Below are 18,125 nucleotides of genomic sequence, written 5' to 3'. Positions count from 1 at the left end.
CTTTTAGAAAGCAAGGGGACCTGGGCTCAAATCCCAACCTTGCATACAATCACTAGGGTTCGGGATTGACAGATCACCATGTAGTTTCACACTATGGAAATAACAGCTTTTGATTCTCACGCTAAATCACTTTTGTTCCACTGAGAAAAAAAAGAAAGTCTAATGAGTTTGGTGCATGAACGTGAAGGTGAGCAGATGACGGCAGATCTACAGAAGCTGCAGCTTGACTGCCATGTAAACAGACAAGCAGCACGCAAATAGATTTGCACGTTAAACCTATATTAATTCTGCATTTCAGTAATCAAAAATAAATTATCTGGAAGTTATTTTTGAAGAATTAACTGTGCCAGAAAGTTGGAGGGGGCACGTTCTAGTTTGAATAGGCACTACAATAAGTGTTGTGACCTCAGTGAGGTCAATGAAAATAAAAGACAAAATTTACTTATAATCTGAAAATTAAATGCCCATGATGCATATTAAACCTTACATAACCATTTATTTCACTAGAGAAGATCTTGATGGCAAATTAATTCACATTACATGACTTTGATTGCACATTCCCGATTTTTCAGATAAACATTATTAGTTTCCTTCAGATCTTCCAGGAAATAAAGCTCTGTCCTCCAAGTACTGCAAATGCATTAAATAATATTATATATATATATATATATATATATATTTATTTCAAGTGAGTGATGATTTATTCTCATACATGTGTCCACTGTTTCAGTCCAGCTGGTTAGCAGGGCACAGTTGTTACATGCTCAGTTGGACTGAGGATGGACTATCTTGTCTGTGGTGGTGATAAAGGAGGAGTGATGGTAACGATCACGGAAGGCAAAGTCTGCATTTTCCTCTGTTAGCTGCCTGGTTTCCATGCCAACAGCTGACAAAGGTGGTGTCACCACAATCTGGTCCTGAAGGGCCCCATCTCGCCTAAGAAGAGAGGCAAATGATTGGTAATGTCAGGTTCGGTTTTGCATGCATTCATAGTTCTAATCACATCATCCACAATGCACTCTGCCACATACCCACATAACAGTTATATGTTTGTAAATGCTTTTTTCGGATTTAACTGAAGAACTCTCCTAATAAGCAAAGCTAAAGAATAGTATCATTAATCAGAAGACATTTAAAAATGTTCCACTGAGCATGTAGAAAATGGCTTTGAATTTATCTTCATGCAACACCTACTCTCAGTCTCAGCTCATTTGGAATAGTAACATTCAAAATATATTCTGAATTTTATTTTCTATTAACTCAAATTGATGTTCTGCAGAATGTCTGTATGACTTTTGGATGAACAGAAATTCTGACCTGATCTATTTTTGTGTTTTCTATACAAGCATTGGTGGAAACGGCAATGCCATTGTTGTGGTATTTTATGTATCTTGTAAACCTGCCCTTAAACATCATAAAAAAATTGTAGATCAGACATCTTTTCCTGTCTAATTAGGTAGTTCTTGGCCATACAATGCTGCAATAAGTTCACACTTTATACTGAAAAAGTCAAGTCTGCCTACAGAAGACTATGCAACTTACCTCCCCAAATTCTGCAGCGAGGTCTTGAGCCACCTGAAGAAACTGAAGCGAGCTGCTGCACCTGTGGGCAGAGAATGCAGTTTTATATTTCCTGACAAGAAAAGTCATCATAATGATGGATATGTGTATAATGCACCTCTATTTTTATTTGACTTTAATTTAAATGGTTAAAATAATCATCCTGACAACAACAAACCGATCCAAAAAATGTATTTTAAGCTCTAAGTCTTATTATGCCTATTTCACTGAAATAAGCAGTGTGGCATCCGAAGTGTCTATCAGACAATTTTCAGTGATGAGCAACTGGATTATTTCTCAAATTTTCTCAAAGATTGTTCAAATCAAATAAAAGTTAGGAACAATTACAATTACCTGTTGGCAAACCTGGGCTTGTTGTTCCAATGTAGAGAAAGAGGACAAGGGCGAATGTAATGTTAATCAAGGCGTACATCCACTGGATAACGAACATTATCATAAAGGAGCACAATGCCTAAAGAAAGATAAAAACAGCATTAAAAATTTGAGCTTACACGCTTATTGCTTACAGGCTTGATAATTTTTTGCCAAACTTACACCAACTAACGAAACCCAGTGGTTGCAAAATCTAGCATAGACCGAACCCTGTATTGATCTTATTTCTGATCCTTCAAGATTTGTTTCTGAACCTGTGAACGAAAGGCATATAAGGTGAAATACATATTTTGATCACTATATTGAGGAGTTTTTGTAGAAAAGGAGATTTTGTAGAAAGTTACGTACCATTTCTGTCTATCTGTTCTCTTGGGAGCTGTTCAAGTTCAACTGGCCCAGAATTAGGCAAAGACTGTTTCCTCTTTGTTTCTGTTGTAAGGTCAGACTCCATAAATCCAATCTGGCTGCTGGTATCATCATCTAATCCAATAGTTTGTTCCGGCTCCCTCTTATCTTTTCCTTTATCTAATGATCCATTGCTGTTCAAGTCCAACCCAAAACTGTTCATCAGCGTTTCTTTAGCTGGAATCTTTGACTTCCTGCCCCGGGTCTTAGAGGCAGGAAGAGAAACTCTCTGTTCATCAGCGGAGTCCGTGCTGGGCAATGGAAATATTTGGTCCATGTCTTTGGTGAACTCCAGCAGTGTGCCGTTCACAGGTTCACTGATGGCTCCACTGCTGCCGTAATGGGGATGAGTGCTGGACACCAGTGATCTTCTGGAGCTTGACCTCCTGATCAGTGTCGGCCTTTGCTGGACCTGCAGCTCATGGGTTTTCACCACACAGAAATAGCAGTAATCAATTATGCTGTAGGTTAGCATGAAGTTGATGGTGACGATGGGAGCCAGTACATTGACCTGGCCGATAAAGATGAACGCCATGGAGATCAAGCTGGTCAGACAGATGGCAGCCACAGGCGTCTTATTGGGCCCTCGCTGTAATACATATAAAAGATAAGAGAAAGGTAAATCTATGTCTACTCGCTACAAAGGAAGCATCCCAACTGAAATAAAAGTGACTGACTTAAGTGACTATACATGGGTAGCATTTCTGTGTGTTAATTTTGTGAATTTTGATATTATATTTATAGTACACATTTGTCTATTTTTTTCCTGAGCTCCTCACAATGCATTATGGGATCAGATAGGAGTGTCTAGTCATGTCTACTTCTACTCCACAAGTTTATATTAATCATTTGCAAGTTCACATTATGGGTTTGGCTCCTGTACCCTCATTTCTTTCATGCTCTTCAGGTTATGTAATGAGCAAGTAGAAGTATCCAGTTAAAACATCCCAAAAAAGATTCTCATGTCACCTCAGACCGGTCATTACCCAGATCCCATAAACCTCTGGGATGGAGGCGCTACTGCTACTGGCTGGCACAGCTCCAGATCCACCAGGGTTGGTCTTTTCTGTGCTTCCTGTGTTTGTTCTGGGACTTTGATTCAGAGCGAGATGTCTCGAGCGAACTTGTAGCCCATAGAGAGGGGTCAGACAGAGCTCAGGCGAGGGAAAGGGTGTGCTGTGCTTTTTGAAAGCCACAATTGTTACAATTCATTCCTTCGTGTTTTTTGGAGCGAACTCTGGCACACTATAATTAGGAACCCATCCTGTCGTCTATGGAGCTACTCATTGAGCGTGAAAATGTAAACAATTCATTAAAGTGACACAAAGTGCATGAAAACCAAATATTTAATTTCACTCATTATACTAAGAGTATTGTTAAAGTTTATCATTTATTAATACCTGAGAGAACTCATGGTTTATAAATCACAGAATAGATTTAGCCTTGATTTATCAACATCTAAATAAAAATAAAACTTACAAAATTACCCATTTTATTTTGTTAAGCATAAAACCACAGTCTTGCATTCCCTGTTTTGAAAATTGCAACAATGTAACCACATTAATATCTCCCTATAAGCACCCACCCCTTTCCCAAGAAATCCGAGAGCTGGAATGACTCTCTCCTGGGCGATACACTGGAGGATCCTGGGTGCACCGTACAGGCCGCCCATACAGGAGGCCAGGGACGAGATGTAGAGGCCCAGCAAAAACAGGAAGCCAACCAAGGAGACCTGGGAAAAAAACAAACACAGAGGGGAAGAGAATGTAGAAGGCTCCACCCAGCTCTGTTCCGCTTGGCCAGACTGAAAAAAGTTTATAATGTGTTGAAAGTAAATCAAAGAAACAAAGTGTAATCTGACAGAACCCATAATGAGAGAATGGGCAATTACAAATAATACAGTAAGGTTGATTATGTGTATGCATCACTTCTGTAACACCGTAATTGACAAAATGCACCTTTTTGTAGATTCAATATAATATTAAATATGCATTGTTTTGTATGTAGAGTGTTAACTCCAAAACACTACAGCCCACATTAAGGAACAGCTGGGTCAGCCACAACCAGGCTACAGCCTTACACACTCATAAACTATGTAGCTTAGTTCAGCAGCCCACTGTAATCTATGCTGACTGGCAGCTGTGTGACTATCAAACGTCAGGGTATGTGCAAGGTCAGTGCACAACTGTGCTCCATTCTTATTCAAACACTTACACCAGCTGTAGCGTTTAGAATGACCTCAAATGCCTCTGAGGCCTGCAGACGAGTGGAATGACATTAGCATGACAATAAACGCAACTAACGTTTTATCTGTGGTGGTTAATGCGCTATTCTCAAGTCTCACTTTCAGTTGAGACAATGAGTCTTGATAGTGGAAAAACCCATGGAAGATGGCCATCCTCTGAAGCCTGTAATAACATCAGATTACCTTTTCCGCTATTAAGAAATCATAGCGCAGCGCATCTCTGGTGCAAATGGCTCCCAGTAAGAACACAAAGACGAGATACAGGAACCACCTGCAAATTTCCACAATACACAAGAGTCATTAATTCTATCTATTCTATTTAGTGAAATTCTCTAACTATATAAATAGATATTTATGTTCCAAAACATTTTTATTTGAAATAAATGCTGTTTTTCACTTTCTATTCATCAAAGAATACTGAATAAAAAAGGTTTTACAAAATACTAGGCAGCACAACTGTTTTTAACATTGATAATAATGTTTTGAGCACCAAAAAAGCATACAAGAATGATTCAGTGTATAAAAATAGAAGTCATTTTAAATTGTATTATTAAATAATATTTCACAATATTACAGTTTTTACTGTATTTCTATGATCAATTAAATGTAGCCCTGATAAGCATAAGAGAGTTCTTTCAAAAACATAAAAAAATCTTATCAACCATTACCAGACATACAGTTCATCTCATGTTGATTTTTATGACATACACTTTTTTGCAGGGCATGACGTAATTCGTAATACGTAATTCTGTTTCTCATATTTTCATTTTGGCGCCTGCTCTAAAGTATGTTTACACTCAACACAAATAGAGGCTGAAGATGAACAAAGGAAGAGTGAAAGATTATTTCTGTGGCGGACAGAAACATACGAGGTGCAGACTGCAGCGATAGTTCCCACGGGGATGTTGTGCTCAGGCCTCTGGAGATCAGAGCTCATGTTGAATCCCGCCATCACACCTACACACACACACACACACACACACACACACACACACACACACACAGAGAGAGTTACTGTGAAAACAAGACTGGAGACAAGGGACCATTCAAAACCTGAAGAACAGAAAGACGTACATATCAGAGCTCACTTGAAACACCTTCCTGACTTCTAACAGGAGCAAAAAGGAAACTTTGATCATGACTGATTAGGGCCTCGTGTTGCTCAAATTAATTGTTCAATCTTTTAGTCTTTGCAGGAGGCAGAAGCTGGTTTTGGTAAAACAAGACAAGAATGAAGTGGGTTTTCTTACATTTATGGGTTTTTCACATTTTGTAGATAATTATTTATCTCATTTTTATATTTATATTGTCTGGTTTTTTCATGGGATTTTTGCCAATGAAAATAGTTAAGTTGAAAGCATTATGAAAGTTGGGTTGAGATCACAACATAATGCAGACTGAATTCAAACCTGCAGAGACAATGTGCACTTAACAGATTAACAAAATATGTGAATGTTAAATAATTATGATCCAAAACATTTAATAATATTTCTATATTATTATGAAGGCTTGTCAGAAAACGTTAGGATTAATTGGGATTATTTCCCAATATTTACAGCATAAAATATAAATATTTTAACAGTAAGAAAAAAATACATCTGCATATAATTTCATGAAAAACATGTTAATCGCTGTAAATTTTTCTTGAATTATTTTAGCAATTTGTTTTAGGACAACATCAATACAAAAGCAATTATTTAAATTTGGAAAGAATTGTTTAATTTTGCTTTCTGTAATATTACGTTTAATATTTTTCACACAATATAAATGGGTTTTTATGAATTAAAATATAGCTGCCTTTGTACTTTATAAAGGAGGTGCCCCACAAAAGGATCATCATATTTGGGGTTCCATGAAATCAGAAGTATGAAAAAAAAAGATCCGGTGACAACATGTAGGCTCAGACTAAAACCTCACTATACAACAAAAATGTGTTAACTATGAGATTAAATTTTGCTGAAAAGAGAGATTTCTTGGATGTCTGCATCCTAAATCCAACCACAGCTACTAACATACAGTACAGCTGCAAGTTTTTCAGGCAACTAAATTTATACTTCACTAATAGCAAAGATAAATCCTCATATCAGCATAGTGTCATTAAACCAATGGCTATTATATCATAGTTTAGCCTTTTTTGTTTATATGTGTAAGGTCACCTGTCGCCGCAGGAAAGAAAACCCCAAACACGGTGAAGAAAGTCTCGCCAGCTGTGTAGTCTGGCAGCGTGTTCTTACGCAGCAGATCCTCTGTATAACCAACGAATCCATGCTCTGTAATAAACAAATTCAGCACAAAACAATGTTAGGAAAGACTGTTTATAACAACATTCAGTTGGACTAAAGCATTACTGAGTGCTTTATGGAAAAACTCTGCACTGACACGATGATAAGAATCAGATTCATCTCTGAAATCCCAGTCTCCACTGAGTATATATGACAAACATTACACACACTAAGATTTCCTGTAAATTAGAATCTTTGTTATGAAAAGCAAAAGGAAATATTTTGGCCTTTTTGAAAAATCTGATATTTAGACAGAAAACCATCCTGAAGCAGAATTCAAGTTTCCACCTCTGCTTAAAACACAGGCTGGTGACGACATTAACAAGAAAATATCCTCCTGTGAAAGACCACAAACCAGCATCCATGACATACAATATTGATCTATCGCACACTGATACAATAACCCCTTTCACCCTAGATTCAAAGGGAGGGGTTCCCTGGGGTACTGTGGAACAGACGTCTGGTTTTAAATATGACAGTTTTGGACTCCATAGCCATGCACAGGCAGAGCCCCGCGTGTCTGTGGCTGACCATCACCTCCCTTTATGTAACAACCCGGGGGGACAGACGCCCCGCCAAGATGCGTGTAAACCAAGGGCCGGCCTTTTTCTTGGGAATACATGCAAAGTTCAATAGTTCTGCGCCTTGGACATAATGAAGGGAATGCTGAACTAAGCTCTGGGTGTGTTCACAGGCAAACAAAACAATCCAAAAGCAGGAGCCGCAGAACATTTACGTAAACAGTACTGAGAGATATCACCATTGTGCTGAACCGTCACACGAGTGGCATTTTCACTCAGGGTGGCAGTTATTAAAGTCTACATAGCACTAACACTGTATGTTTCTGGTGGTTTGTGTACTTGTGTAGAAACAACTGTACATAACGTAAAGCAAATGCCAAAGATGGCTTAGTTCACCCAAAACTGCATTTACTCACCCTCAAGTCATTTCAAACCAGTTTGACTTTCTTTTTTTTTACCAAAAAGAAAATGTTTGGAAGAATGTTCCAGTCACTGTTTTCCATATAAAAACAGATTTTTACTGCCAAACTCCAAAAAGGACAAAAATAGCAACATTAAAGGGGTAGTTCACCCAAAAATGAAAGTTATGTCATTAATTACTCACCCTCATGTCGTTCCAAACCTGTAAGACCTTGGTTCATCTTCAGAACACTGAATCCAAGAGCTTTCTGACCCTGCACAGACAGCAATGCAACTGACACGTTCAAGACCCAGAAAGGTAGTAAGGGCATTGTTAAAAACAGTCCATGTGACATCAGAGGTTCAACCTAATTTTATGAAGCTACGAAAATACTTTTTGTGCGCAAAGAATACAAAGGGTCAGAAAGCTCTTGGATTTAATCGAAAATATCTTAATTTGTGTTCTAAAGATGAAAAAAAAGTCTTACGGGTTTGGAACAACATGAGGGTGAGTAATTAATGACAGAATTTTCATTTTTGGGTGAACTAGTCCATACGATTGATTGGCTATATTCCATGACTTCCACATGATTTGTGTGTGAGGAACAGGCTAAAGAAAAAACACTTCATTCACTTCAAGATTACCATTTTTCACTTATAATCTTTCCTTTGCTCCAGCTCTCATATATACATATTTAATATGAAGATCCAACAGAGGGAAGATTTTTAGTAAATAATGCAAAGAATTAAGCTAACATAAAACATTTTACAACAGTGGTTCTCAACTCCAATGCCCCCTTATTGTCCACAATATTCAAAGGCCCAATGACTTTTTCAGCTGTTCATGATTTACTAGACGAGGATTAAGGATAAGGATTTAATTGATAAATTAATTTAACTGATAAAATGTTTTTATTATTTACATGACTTTTCCATGTCTAGAAATAACATTTGAGACTTTTTAAGACCATGAGAACCTTGTTTGTTTTTTTTTTTAAGACAAAAATGTTGCTGAAATATTTATATTTTTTAGTAATTCTGTCTTTTTAAATGCTTGCTTTGTCTTATTTTAAGTCACCTTGAGGCTCCCTTGGAAATTTGCTGAGGCCTCTGACCCCTGGTGGAGAACAATGCCGAGTGAAGATTTGGATTATAGCAAATATGTCAAATAGACTATTTTTAGGATAATTTTATAGTGATTTTTCCTTTTTAGGACTTGAAAGTGAACACACACACAAAGAATGAAAAACAGCAGCTTGGTCATTCTTCAAAACATTTACTTTTGCATTCAATCAATGAAAGAAAGTCATACTGATTTGAAATGTTCAGTTTGAAAAAGTCTTTCAATAAGAAATAATTGTAATAATTTAATAATTAAGTCTCAATTAGAGTCAAAAGCTTACATTAGATGTAGTGAAAGAGAAAGAAAGATGGTGGTTGTCACCCCTGCGGAGACAAGGCACTCATGCAGAGAGCCTGACTAAGCAAGATCATGATCCACTTCCCTCTTGGTTATCTTGTGATGGGAAAGAATGTGTTCTCTTGGATTAATGACATGTTTATCCAAAAGGAAGTCACCACCCTTTCAGAAGCCCTGCTTGTTCCTACCCTTCCAAGTCACAGTTTCTTGGCTACAAAGAGAGAGAGCTAGAAAGAGAGTAAGATACAATAGAGGATCAGGAGAAGGAGGTAGAGAGGAAGTGCATAAAGAAAGTTTAGGTGGTCACAGCCTTAGAAATAACAGATATCAAGTACTCCAATAATACCACGCAAGCAGGAAAAAACATATCCTACTTCACCACATCATAAATTACCTTGACAATTACCTTCTTTTATTAACTTTGCTACATCTACAGTAAGCTGTGCAAGAATAAAACAATTAGCCATAGTTTAGTTTGTGACTCTTGAACTAAATACAACCTTCAAATACACTACCATTCAAAAGATTCAGTAAGATTTTCATTGAAAGGATTTTTAAAACTATTATTCAACTACGATGCATTAAATTGCAGTGACAGTAAAGGCTTTCTTGGAAAAAATCTATTTCAAATAAATGTTCTTTTGACATTTCTCAAAGAATCCTAAAATAAGAACATATCCAGAAATGTAAGCTGCACCACTTTGATAATACAAAATGCTTCTTGAGCCCTGAGATAAATGTCATGCCCTGAGATAAAAATATATACATATTCACAATACAAAAGCATAAAAAACTGGCCATATTGACACAGCGGATAAGAGCAGGGCCGTTACTGTTGCCCTCCTTGCCACCTTTCTAACCATTCTGATTGCAGTTTGGATATTTGTAGTAAGAAGTTCAGATCTGAAGATTTGGAAGAGGAAGTGATGATGTGGACTCTGCTAGTGAAGAACTGAGATCTGCTTCCTGCCTGCTCTTTTGTCTCAAGCCAAAAATGTGGGTGAGCCCGGTCAACACCCTTAACCCAAAACTGAGCGCATGTCAGTTTCCTGTCCAACTTGGGGCGCTTAAATAGTGTGTCTTTGAGTTTAGAGATGAGATCCTACATAACATGAACATCACACCATCATAAAACTAATTATGTGAGTGAAAATAAAACAAGCCAATGACCTGATCAAAGACCATGAGCAGACAAGTCAAGCGATTCAGTTATTTTCATAAAAATTTAATTGTTATACCCCAGCAATTTCTTCCCACCACTAGAGAAGAACAGAATTTACACCAATAATAACAGTCTAAAAGCCCACAGTAGTAGGAAAGCTCTTCTCACAGTTCCTCTTGTGTGGTAATAGGCAGGAGGGAAGGGACAGAACTAGGAGGTGCTCTCGTTTTTTTAAATCCAGCACAAATGTGTTCACCGCAATGGTATGAACACTCGAGAGGACTGTGCTCACATTTTCTTCATCTTTTCCAGCAATAACATTTTCAAATGATTTAACAAAACACTGAAGTAGGTAGCAATATTAAAAGATCATCAACCCTTCTCCCATTTTGGCTACATGAGCCTGGGCACACTGGTGCCCAATGATAGATTGGGTGTATAACTCAAACATATCCTTTACCAAGAATTATTTCACAACCAAGATATGCACTCAGCCCTTCAGTTTTCTACAGCCTTTTATTTCTTAAAGGAATAGTTCACCGTTTGTTTTCCAAATTGCCTTTCTGAAAGAGCTTCTGGGCACTCTGTAAGTCTTATTGCTAAAGCTACCATTGTCTGTGTGTTTTCACTGATGCTGCCTTCAAGTGCTATCAGAATGATCGTGAATAGGAATGTGGTAGTTAAAAGTTGCATATGAAAGCAATGTGAGTCGATCGCTTTCAGTTGTCGAGCTCATAATCAGAAGTGGGACTTATAAAGTTTGTGATAGACCAGCTATGTTGTTATTTTTATTCCGCCGTGCTCCCCATCTGTGTAATTCATAAACGCAAATTTATTATGCACAGTATAATCAGATGACTGACTTTGAAACAGTAGTTTTCTGTAAAGATAACAGGCTTGTATTAATAGTGAAATGTTTATTTGCAAAGGCTAGCACTGTCTGCTAATGCGGAGCTTCAAGAGCTCTTGAAGCTACGCCCTCTTCTCCGGGAGCAACAGCTCACTCGCATTTAAAGCAACATACTCAAAAACAGAGCGTTTTGGCTCGTACCCTAAAAGAGGCAATTTTAACAAGCTATAAAAATATATCTGTGGGGTATATTGAGCTAAAACTTCACATATACGCTCTGGGGACATCAAAGACTTATTTTGCATCTTGTAAAAAGGGGCATAATAGGTCCCCTTTAAGTCATTTTTCATTGAAAATCATAAACAGAAAGAGTCAAATCTTTACACTAAATCATCTGATGAAGTTCACAAAACTGATCTGAATAATTCATTCGCAAACCAACTGATCTGGTTCTTGGTTCTCAATTCAGTCGCAGTGGTTACCAGCTCACTGAAGGGAACGATTTTCAGTAAATTACGACTTAAATGTCAGTCTGTTCCTCACACAAAACTACAAAATGACCTACAAAAGTAGACTTGGAACATAGTACATAAGTCATATGAGCTACTTCAATACTTTTATGATGCTTTTGTGTAGTGGCTTTGTTTGGCCTTTTTTTTTTTTAAATCACATGAGATACGGTTTTCTGTTTGGCAGATAAGTGTCATGAGCAGGACTTTGACTTTGACAGCACTTAGAACCCAGCACCTGTGCTGTCTTCATTAGTTTACTGTCTTTGTTTAATAGCTCTGTCTAATAATAGAAAGGCAAAAAAAACACTACTCGTGTCTTTGTTAAAGCTTGACAGCCACAGTGCTCATTCACTTTCATTATATAAAATAAAAAGAGTGGCCATAATATACTTCAAAATTTCTCCTTTTATGTTCTACAGAAGAAAGACAATCAAATAGCTTTGGAAAAAATAAAATGTCCAATCTTGGGGTGAACTATCCCTTTAAATTGTCATGGAATGCGGTTGTGCTGGGATCTCTGTATCATCACGGTTATGAAGCTTTCCTTGTGCTGACCACCTGGCCTTGGCTACGTGATTAACAGTGTTATCAAACTGTAAACACATCTGCACAGCAGCTCCTTTTTCCTACCACTAGCAGGTAACCCGCCCATGCGGTGCCCAGGCCTAAACCGTGCCAATAGTGAGATCACTTTATAACCACAAGGCTTAACTGAAAAAACCTGAAGGAACCAGTGCCTCCTTTTCCCACTGCCAGAGCACACTGAAGCCCGAGTCCAGCTCCTAAAAGGAGTCAGAGCAACACGACAGCAGCAGGAGCTGTAGTTAGGGGGTAATACCACATATTTAGTCCATTACACCCCAATTTGTCTGACTTTCTCTGCAGAGAGAGTGAGAATACCATCTTTCTGAGAGTCTTGCCTCCTCTCCGGACAGGAAGCCAGTAATCAGGAGAACAGGAAGAGTTGGGATGGACTTCCTGCAAACCCAGTGTGAAAGTACATACTGACCTCATCTGAAGTGGGCAGCCAAAAAAACTTAAACATTACAATGGACTGCATGCTTGCCCTAAGAGCAAATGACTCTTATTAGATGCATCACAATTTTAGCAGGATGCCTTTTATGAATCTGTACTAAAATAAACTTGCACTAAGTATACTTCTTTTTAAGAGGGGGTAGATTTTAGTTTAATACTGTATGTATGCTTACTTCATATACAATTTTAACAAAAGTAGATTTGAATGTCCTAAAAATAAAATATGTGACAGAGATGGATTTCTGCGATTATAGCTAGGGAGAGCTTTAGAAATTTGAATTTGGCAACACATAATTCTTCTTAAACTATAAGCATGCTCCGTTTCATTAACACATGCTTTCAGTCTTTAAAATAAACAACAACTTTAATAAAAACTAATAATATAATATATATATATATATACACACACACACACACACACACAGTGTTGGGGGTAACGCATTACAAGTAACGGGAGTAACTTGCAGTAAAACCGTAAATATTGTAAAATATTTAAATTTATATATATATTTCAAAATGTAATTTATTCCTGTGATGGCAAAGCTAATTTGGCTAATCCAAATATGCACATTTTCCAGCAGGATTCTTTTATAAATAAAGTTCACAAGAACAACAATTTTCAATAATACTTCCTTGCTGAATTAAATACAGTAGTATATATTTTTGCCTTGTAAGGTCCAGGTCTAGGATGACTAGATGACAGTACTGTATATAATAGTGATAGTGAAGTGATAGTGATAGTGAAGTGACATTCAGCCAAGTATGGTGACCCATACTCGGAATTCGTGCTCTGCATTTAACCCATCCAACGTGCACACACACAGCAGTGAACACACACACACACACACCGTGAACATACACCCGGAGCAGTGGGCAGCCATTTTATGCTGCAGCGCCCGGGGAGCAGTTGGGGGTTCGGTGCCTTGCTCAAGGGCACCTCAGTCGTGGTATTGAGGGTGGAGAGAGCGCTGGACATTCACTTCCCCCACCTACAATTCCTGCCGGTCGGGGACTCGAACCCGCAACCTTTGGATTACAAGTCCGACTCTCTAACCATTAGGCCACGACTTCCCACAATGGGAAGACAAATCACTTCACCCTTCCTGTCACTTCAACTTCCATATTCTGATTGGTGTTGGAGTTCTATAATTGTGTTTATTTTAGGAAGAGACCCCGTACTCCCTAATGGCCATGTGCACCCCTCCCAGCAGATGCAGGGCTGCTGGAGGTCTAACTAGCTTCCTGCTTATACTGTCAATGCCTCATCACTACCTGGTATGCAAAATCTTGTCTTGCGTTGTTTGTTAAGCCTAAATGGTTCATGGAAACGCTATGAAAAGAAAAATAAAATAATTAATATGTATAAATATTAATATGTGTGAATTGCCACTACTATAAAACTGACACCCCACAGGATAGCATTGTTTGCAGTAGCCCCTCACTGCAGAACAAAGATCCAGGGGGCGGGGTTGGATCCACATATAGGGGGTGGAGATTGGTAGGTTTAGGGGTGGGTTTAGGGATCAGGGGGTGGAGACGGGTAGGTTCAGGTATAAGGTAGAAGGAGTTGGATCTAGATCCAACCACGCCCCCTGGATCTTGTGTTCTGCAGTGAGGACCATCTCATTGTTTGGGACACCGCCATATTTATGTTACCCTGACATCTACTGGACAGTTGTTGCAAGGACATGTGAACTGAATTTTTCACACACTGGCCAAATAACTAGTACACAGTCTATCAATACCAATAATCATTTTGAATTAGTAAGAGCTTTAAGATGAAAACATTAGCGATTTCTAAAGTCACAGATAACAGACTCACAGTTTTACATTTACACTATTGCTCAGGTCTCTTATGCTCACCAAGATTGCATTTGTTTGATAAATACAGTAAAAACAGTAACATTGTTCAATTTTATTAAATTATTTTTTTCTATTTTAAATTTTAATATATTTTAATTGTAATAATTTATTCCAGTGATGGCAAGGCTGAATTTTTTGCAGCTAATACACTTCAGTCTTTAATGTCACATGATCCTTCAGAAATCATTCTAACATGCTGATTTGGTTCTCAAGAAACATTTATGTTGAAAATAGTTGTGCTGCTTAATATTTTTGTAGAAACCGTGATACTTTGTTTTTTTAGGATTCTTTGACATTTCAATAGAACAACAATTTTTTGAAACTAATTTTGAAAAAAAATTCATTTTGACAACGTAAAAGTCTTGTTGCTTTTGATCAGTTTAATACATTCTTGCTGGATAAAAACATTAATAATTAAATTAATAGCATTAAAAAATATTACTGACCCCAAACGGTTTTAAAAGTAGTGTATATATTGTCATTAATAAGCATCATCAAACTACTTTTCAACTCCAATAAATGCATATTACACCTCACATAAAAACACAAATATAAGAAACTGCGAAATAAAAGAACAGAAATAAGAGAAACGTACACTGGTAAAAGAAAAATCCTTTAGCACACTGCAAATTTAGTCCAATATATACAATGACTTGAACTTGTATATCCTCGTCTGGCAGGTTTGCCAGGAAATGTGCAAATAAAGAAGTGTCAATATAAGAAAGGCAGGCACTGTTTAGTAGGGTCTGTGAAAACAACACTGCAGGGCAAAAATCTCTTCCTAAAGCACTACTTTATTAAATGGAAACCTTTGGTAGAGTCGTAAGTGCCTGTTAAAATTAGATGTAATGGTTTTATTTTTCATTTTAAGAAATACATTAACTTCTGTACACCAGTGCCAGAGGTTTTTTTGCCCACTGAATTTCTTTCACTCAATGGGGGATTTATGTTGTTGTTTTAATGAAAGACTTCAGTTAAAAACACCAAACCTAGCTGTACCTTAATATGTACAGCAGTTACACTTGCTAGAACTCTAATCTAAATTATCCTTGATGTAATCTTATTTGGATTCACAATATAGCTCACCTGGGTCTAGATGACTAAATGTCCCGATGACGAAATCCAAAGTGGACATAGCTAATATGCCCAGTAGAACCAACTGAAGGCGTACAATCCATTTTACCCCGGCCAGGTTAATCCCGAGCAGACCGATCAGAACGGCCACAGAGATGCCCCTCACCACCCACATGCTCTGTAAGTTCAGCACCTGCGCAATGGACTCTGCAAAACCAGTGATGTACATCGCTCCAGCCACACACTGTCAACGAGACACATGACTGCCATCAAACTTGAGAAGAGTGAACGACCACCCAATGAATATGCAATATAACTAATACAGAAAGGAGTTGCTCACCTGTCCAAACACATATAAGAGTCCCACAGTTCCTCCAACCCTTCCTCCGAGCACAGTGGAGATCATGGAGTAGACCCCACCGTTACCCACACTGCAACACTCACACACGCCAATGCCTGACATCACCGTAATCAAGGCGACTAATACCACCAAGGATACCAGAAGCATGCCCAGCAACACACCGGTGTTACCCTAAAGATGATCAAATGGGAAAAATGTTACATTTTCATTGGATGCCCATTTAATAGCTGCCGAAACATGAGACGTAAGAAAGCCCGTTTCCACCATGAAAAAAAAAAAAAAAGGTGGTTGCGACTTTTTCTCTCACAACTTAAACTTTTCTCACGATTCTGACTTTTTCTTCAGAACTGTGAGATATAATGTTAACGGAGAAATCTGAATTGTAAAATATGAACTCACAATTGCAAGAAAAAAAGGCAGAATTGTTTTATTATTTATGTAAAAAAACGGAATTGAGAGATGTAAACTTGGAATGTAAGAAAAAAAAGTCAGATTTCAGTTTCTCTCTCACATTCATGACTTTTGCCTTTGTAAATTGTGAGTTTGTATCCCGCAAGAAGTAATTGCGACTTTTTTTTTTTTTATTCCTTGGTGGATATAAACCAAAACATTGCTTGGAATATCTTTTCAAATGCCATTTAAATAGATCCTCTGACACATATATGCGCTACAAGCATCATGAAATCTATGATAAAACATAACTTACCACAAGCCAGCCAGTCCGTAAAAAGAGCACCACCCCAAAAATGTTGATCATGCAGGTAGTAAAGACTCCATCCCAGGTGCCAAAAAGAACAGGTTCCCAGACGAAGAGCTGCACCTTCCACCAAGGCTGAGCATTACTCTGGGAACCCTACACAAACCAGTGTCACTCATATCTAAATATGCTCCCATTCATTTCAGTTCCTCTGCTCAGGGTAGAACATTAGGTTTGAATTTATGGGTTTCTAATTATTTTTATGGTAAAACGTACTGATTTGCCATTACCTGTGCATCTTCATGGAATAAATCTTGAATTTGAGGATTCATGCTCCCTCCTGGTCAAGATTACAGTAGCTGGATCAGAAGAATGTAAAGAAAGGCTTCAGTACAGTATACACAAAGACAATTTTAACAACATTTGCCAAATGATGGCCTACAAAAAGGCCAACAAAAGCCGTCTGTTAATAAATGACACATTAATAAAACACATAGAATTAATATGACCAACATTTTAAAACTGTAAGATAAAAGGCAAACAAACGCATTGAAGTTCACGTGACTAAGTTGCGTAGTAGGCTACTTACTTTGTGTTTGTGTTTTACTTTAACATTATGTAGTGCAATGGGTTCGTTGTAAACTCAATAAGAAATGCCAGTAATAGCAGCCCTAAATAAACGGATAAACTGCTGTTTTGGGATATTGTTAAATTGTAAATTCCTTGAGTAATCATAAAGACACTGACTCACCTGCAGTAGCTGTGCTCCCGGATGCAGCAGCAGGTGGAGAATGTGAGAGAGGCACGAGCGCACACACCTGAGGACTCGTTTCCGCGAATCGGTTCTTTTGAACGGTTCGTTTATAGAACAACCGGTTAAAGCATCAAACATTAAAAAATTATATTTTTGTAAGTTTTATTTGTAGTAACTATTGAAGAGGTGCTATTGACGTAGCTAACTAAATTGACAGTAACCATGACACAATGTTTTAGTATAGGAGGCCTATATTAAAATCGTTTGATCCTATCTCTTAAAGAGTTTTAGCTTAACAGCTGTTTCTGTGTGTCGCTGATCTTCATGGAAATGCTACGTGTGCAATAAACGTCATTAAACAAATATCTGCTCTGTGTGTGTGTGTGTGTGCGCTGCCAGTTTACAGATCTTATTTGCATTTCACTGTTCTTCGACTAGCCTAACGGTGCAGGATTTCAGTATTGTTTATTTCTTGTCATTTATATAACCAACTAGTGAACATTTATGATGTATAGTGAAATAAAAATCATAGACTTTTATGCAAATTTGGCTAGTTGTGGTCATGTGTCAACCATTCACGATTTAAAGCCAT

General features: G+C 37.7%; 1 protein-coding gene across 1 annotated transcript; it reads right to left on the bottom strand.

Moving 5' to 3' along the window:
* Positions 1 to 764: 764 nt before the first annotated feature.
* LOC306876941 (solute carrier family 12 member 8-like) lies at positions 765 to 17,111 on the bottom strand (the record flags this gene model as incomplete). Its single annotated transcript, XM_079428394.1, has 13 exons — positions 765 to 936; positions 1,543 to 1,603; positions 1,915 to 2,032; positions 2,116 to 2,207; positions 2,302 to 2,947; positions 3,944 to 4,090; positions 4,787 to 4,874; positions 5,473 to 5,560; positions 6,760 to 6,873; positions 15,734 to 15,965; positions 16,062 to 16,253; positions 16,789 to 16,935; positions 17,070 to 17,111. 13 exons carry the CDS (start codon positions 17,109 to 17,111, stop codon positions 765 to 767), a joined length of 2,139 nt encoding a protein of 712 aa, XP_079284520.1.
* Between the last annotated feature and the right edge of the window lie 1,014 nt (positions 17,112 to 18,125).

Source organism: Barbus barbus, assembly GCF_936440315.1.
Source record: "Barbus barbus genome assembly, chromosome: 11".
NCBI lineage: Eukaryota > Metazoa > Chordata > Actinopteri > Cypriniformes > Cyprinidae > Barbus > Barbus barbus.
Note: the sequence above shows the minus strand (reverse complement) of the source record. Positions and strands in the feature narration are given on the sequence as shown.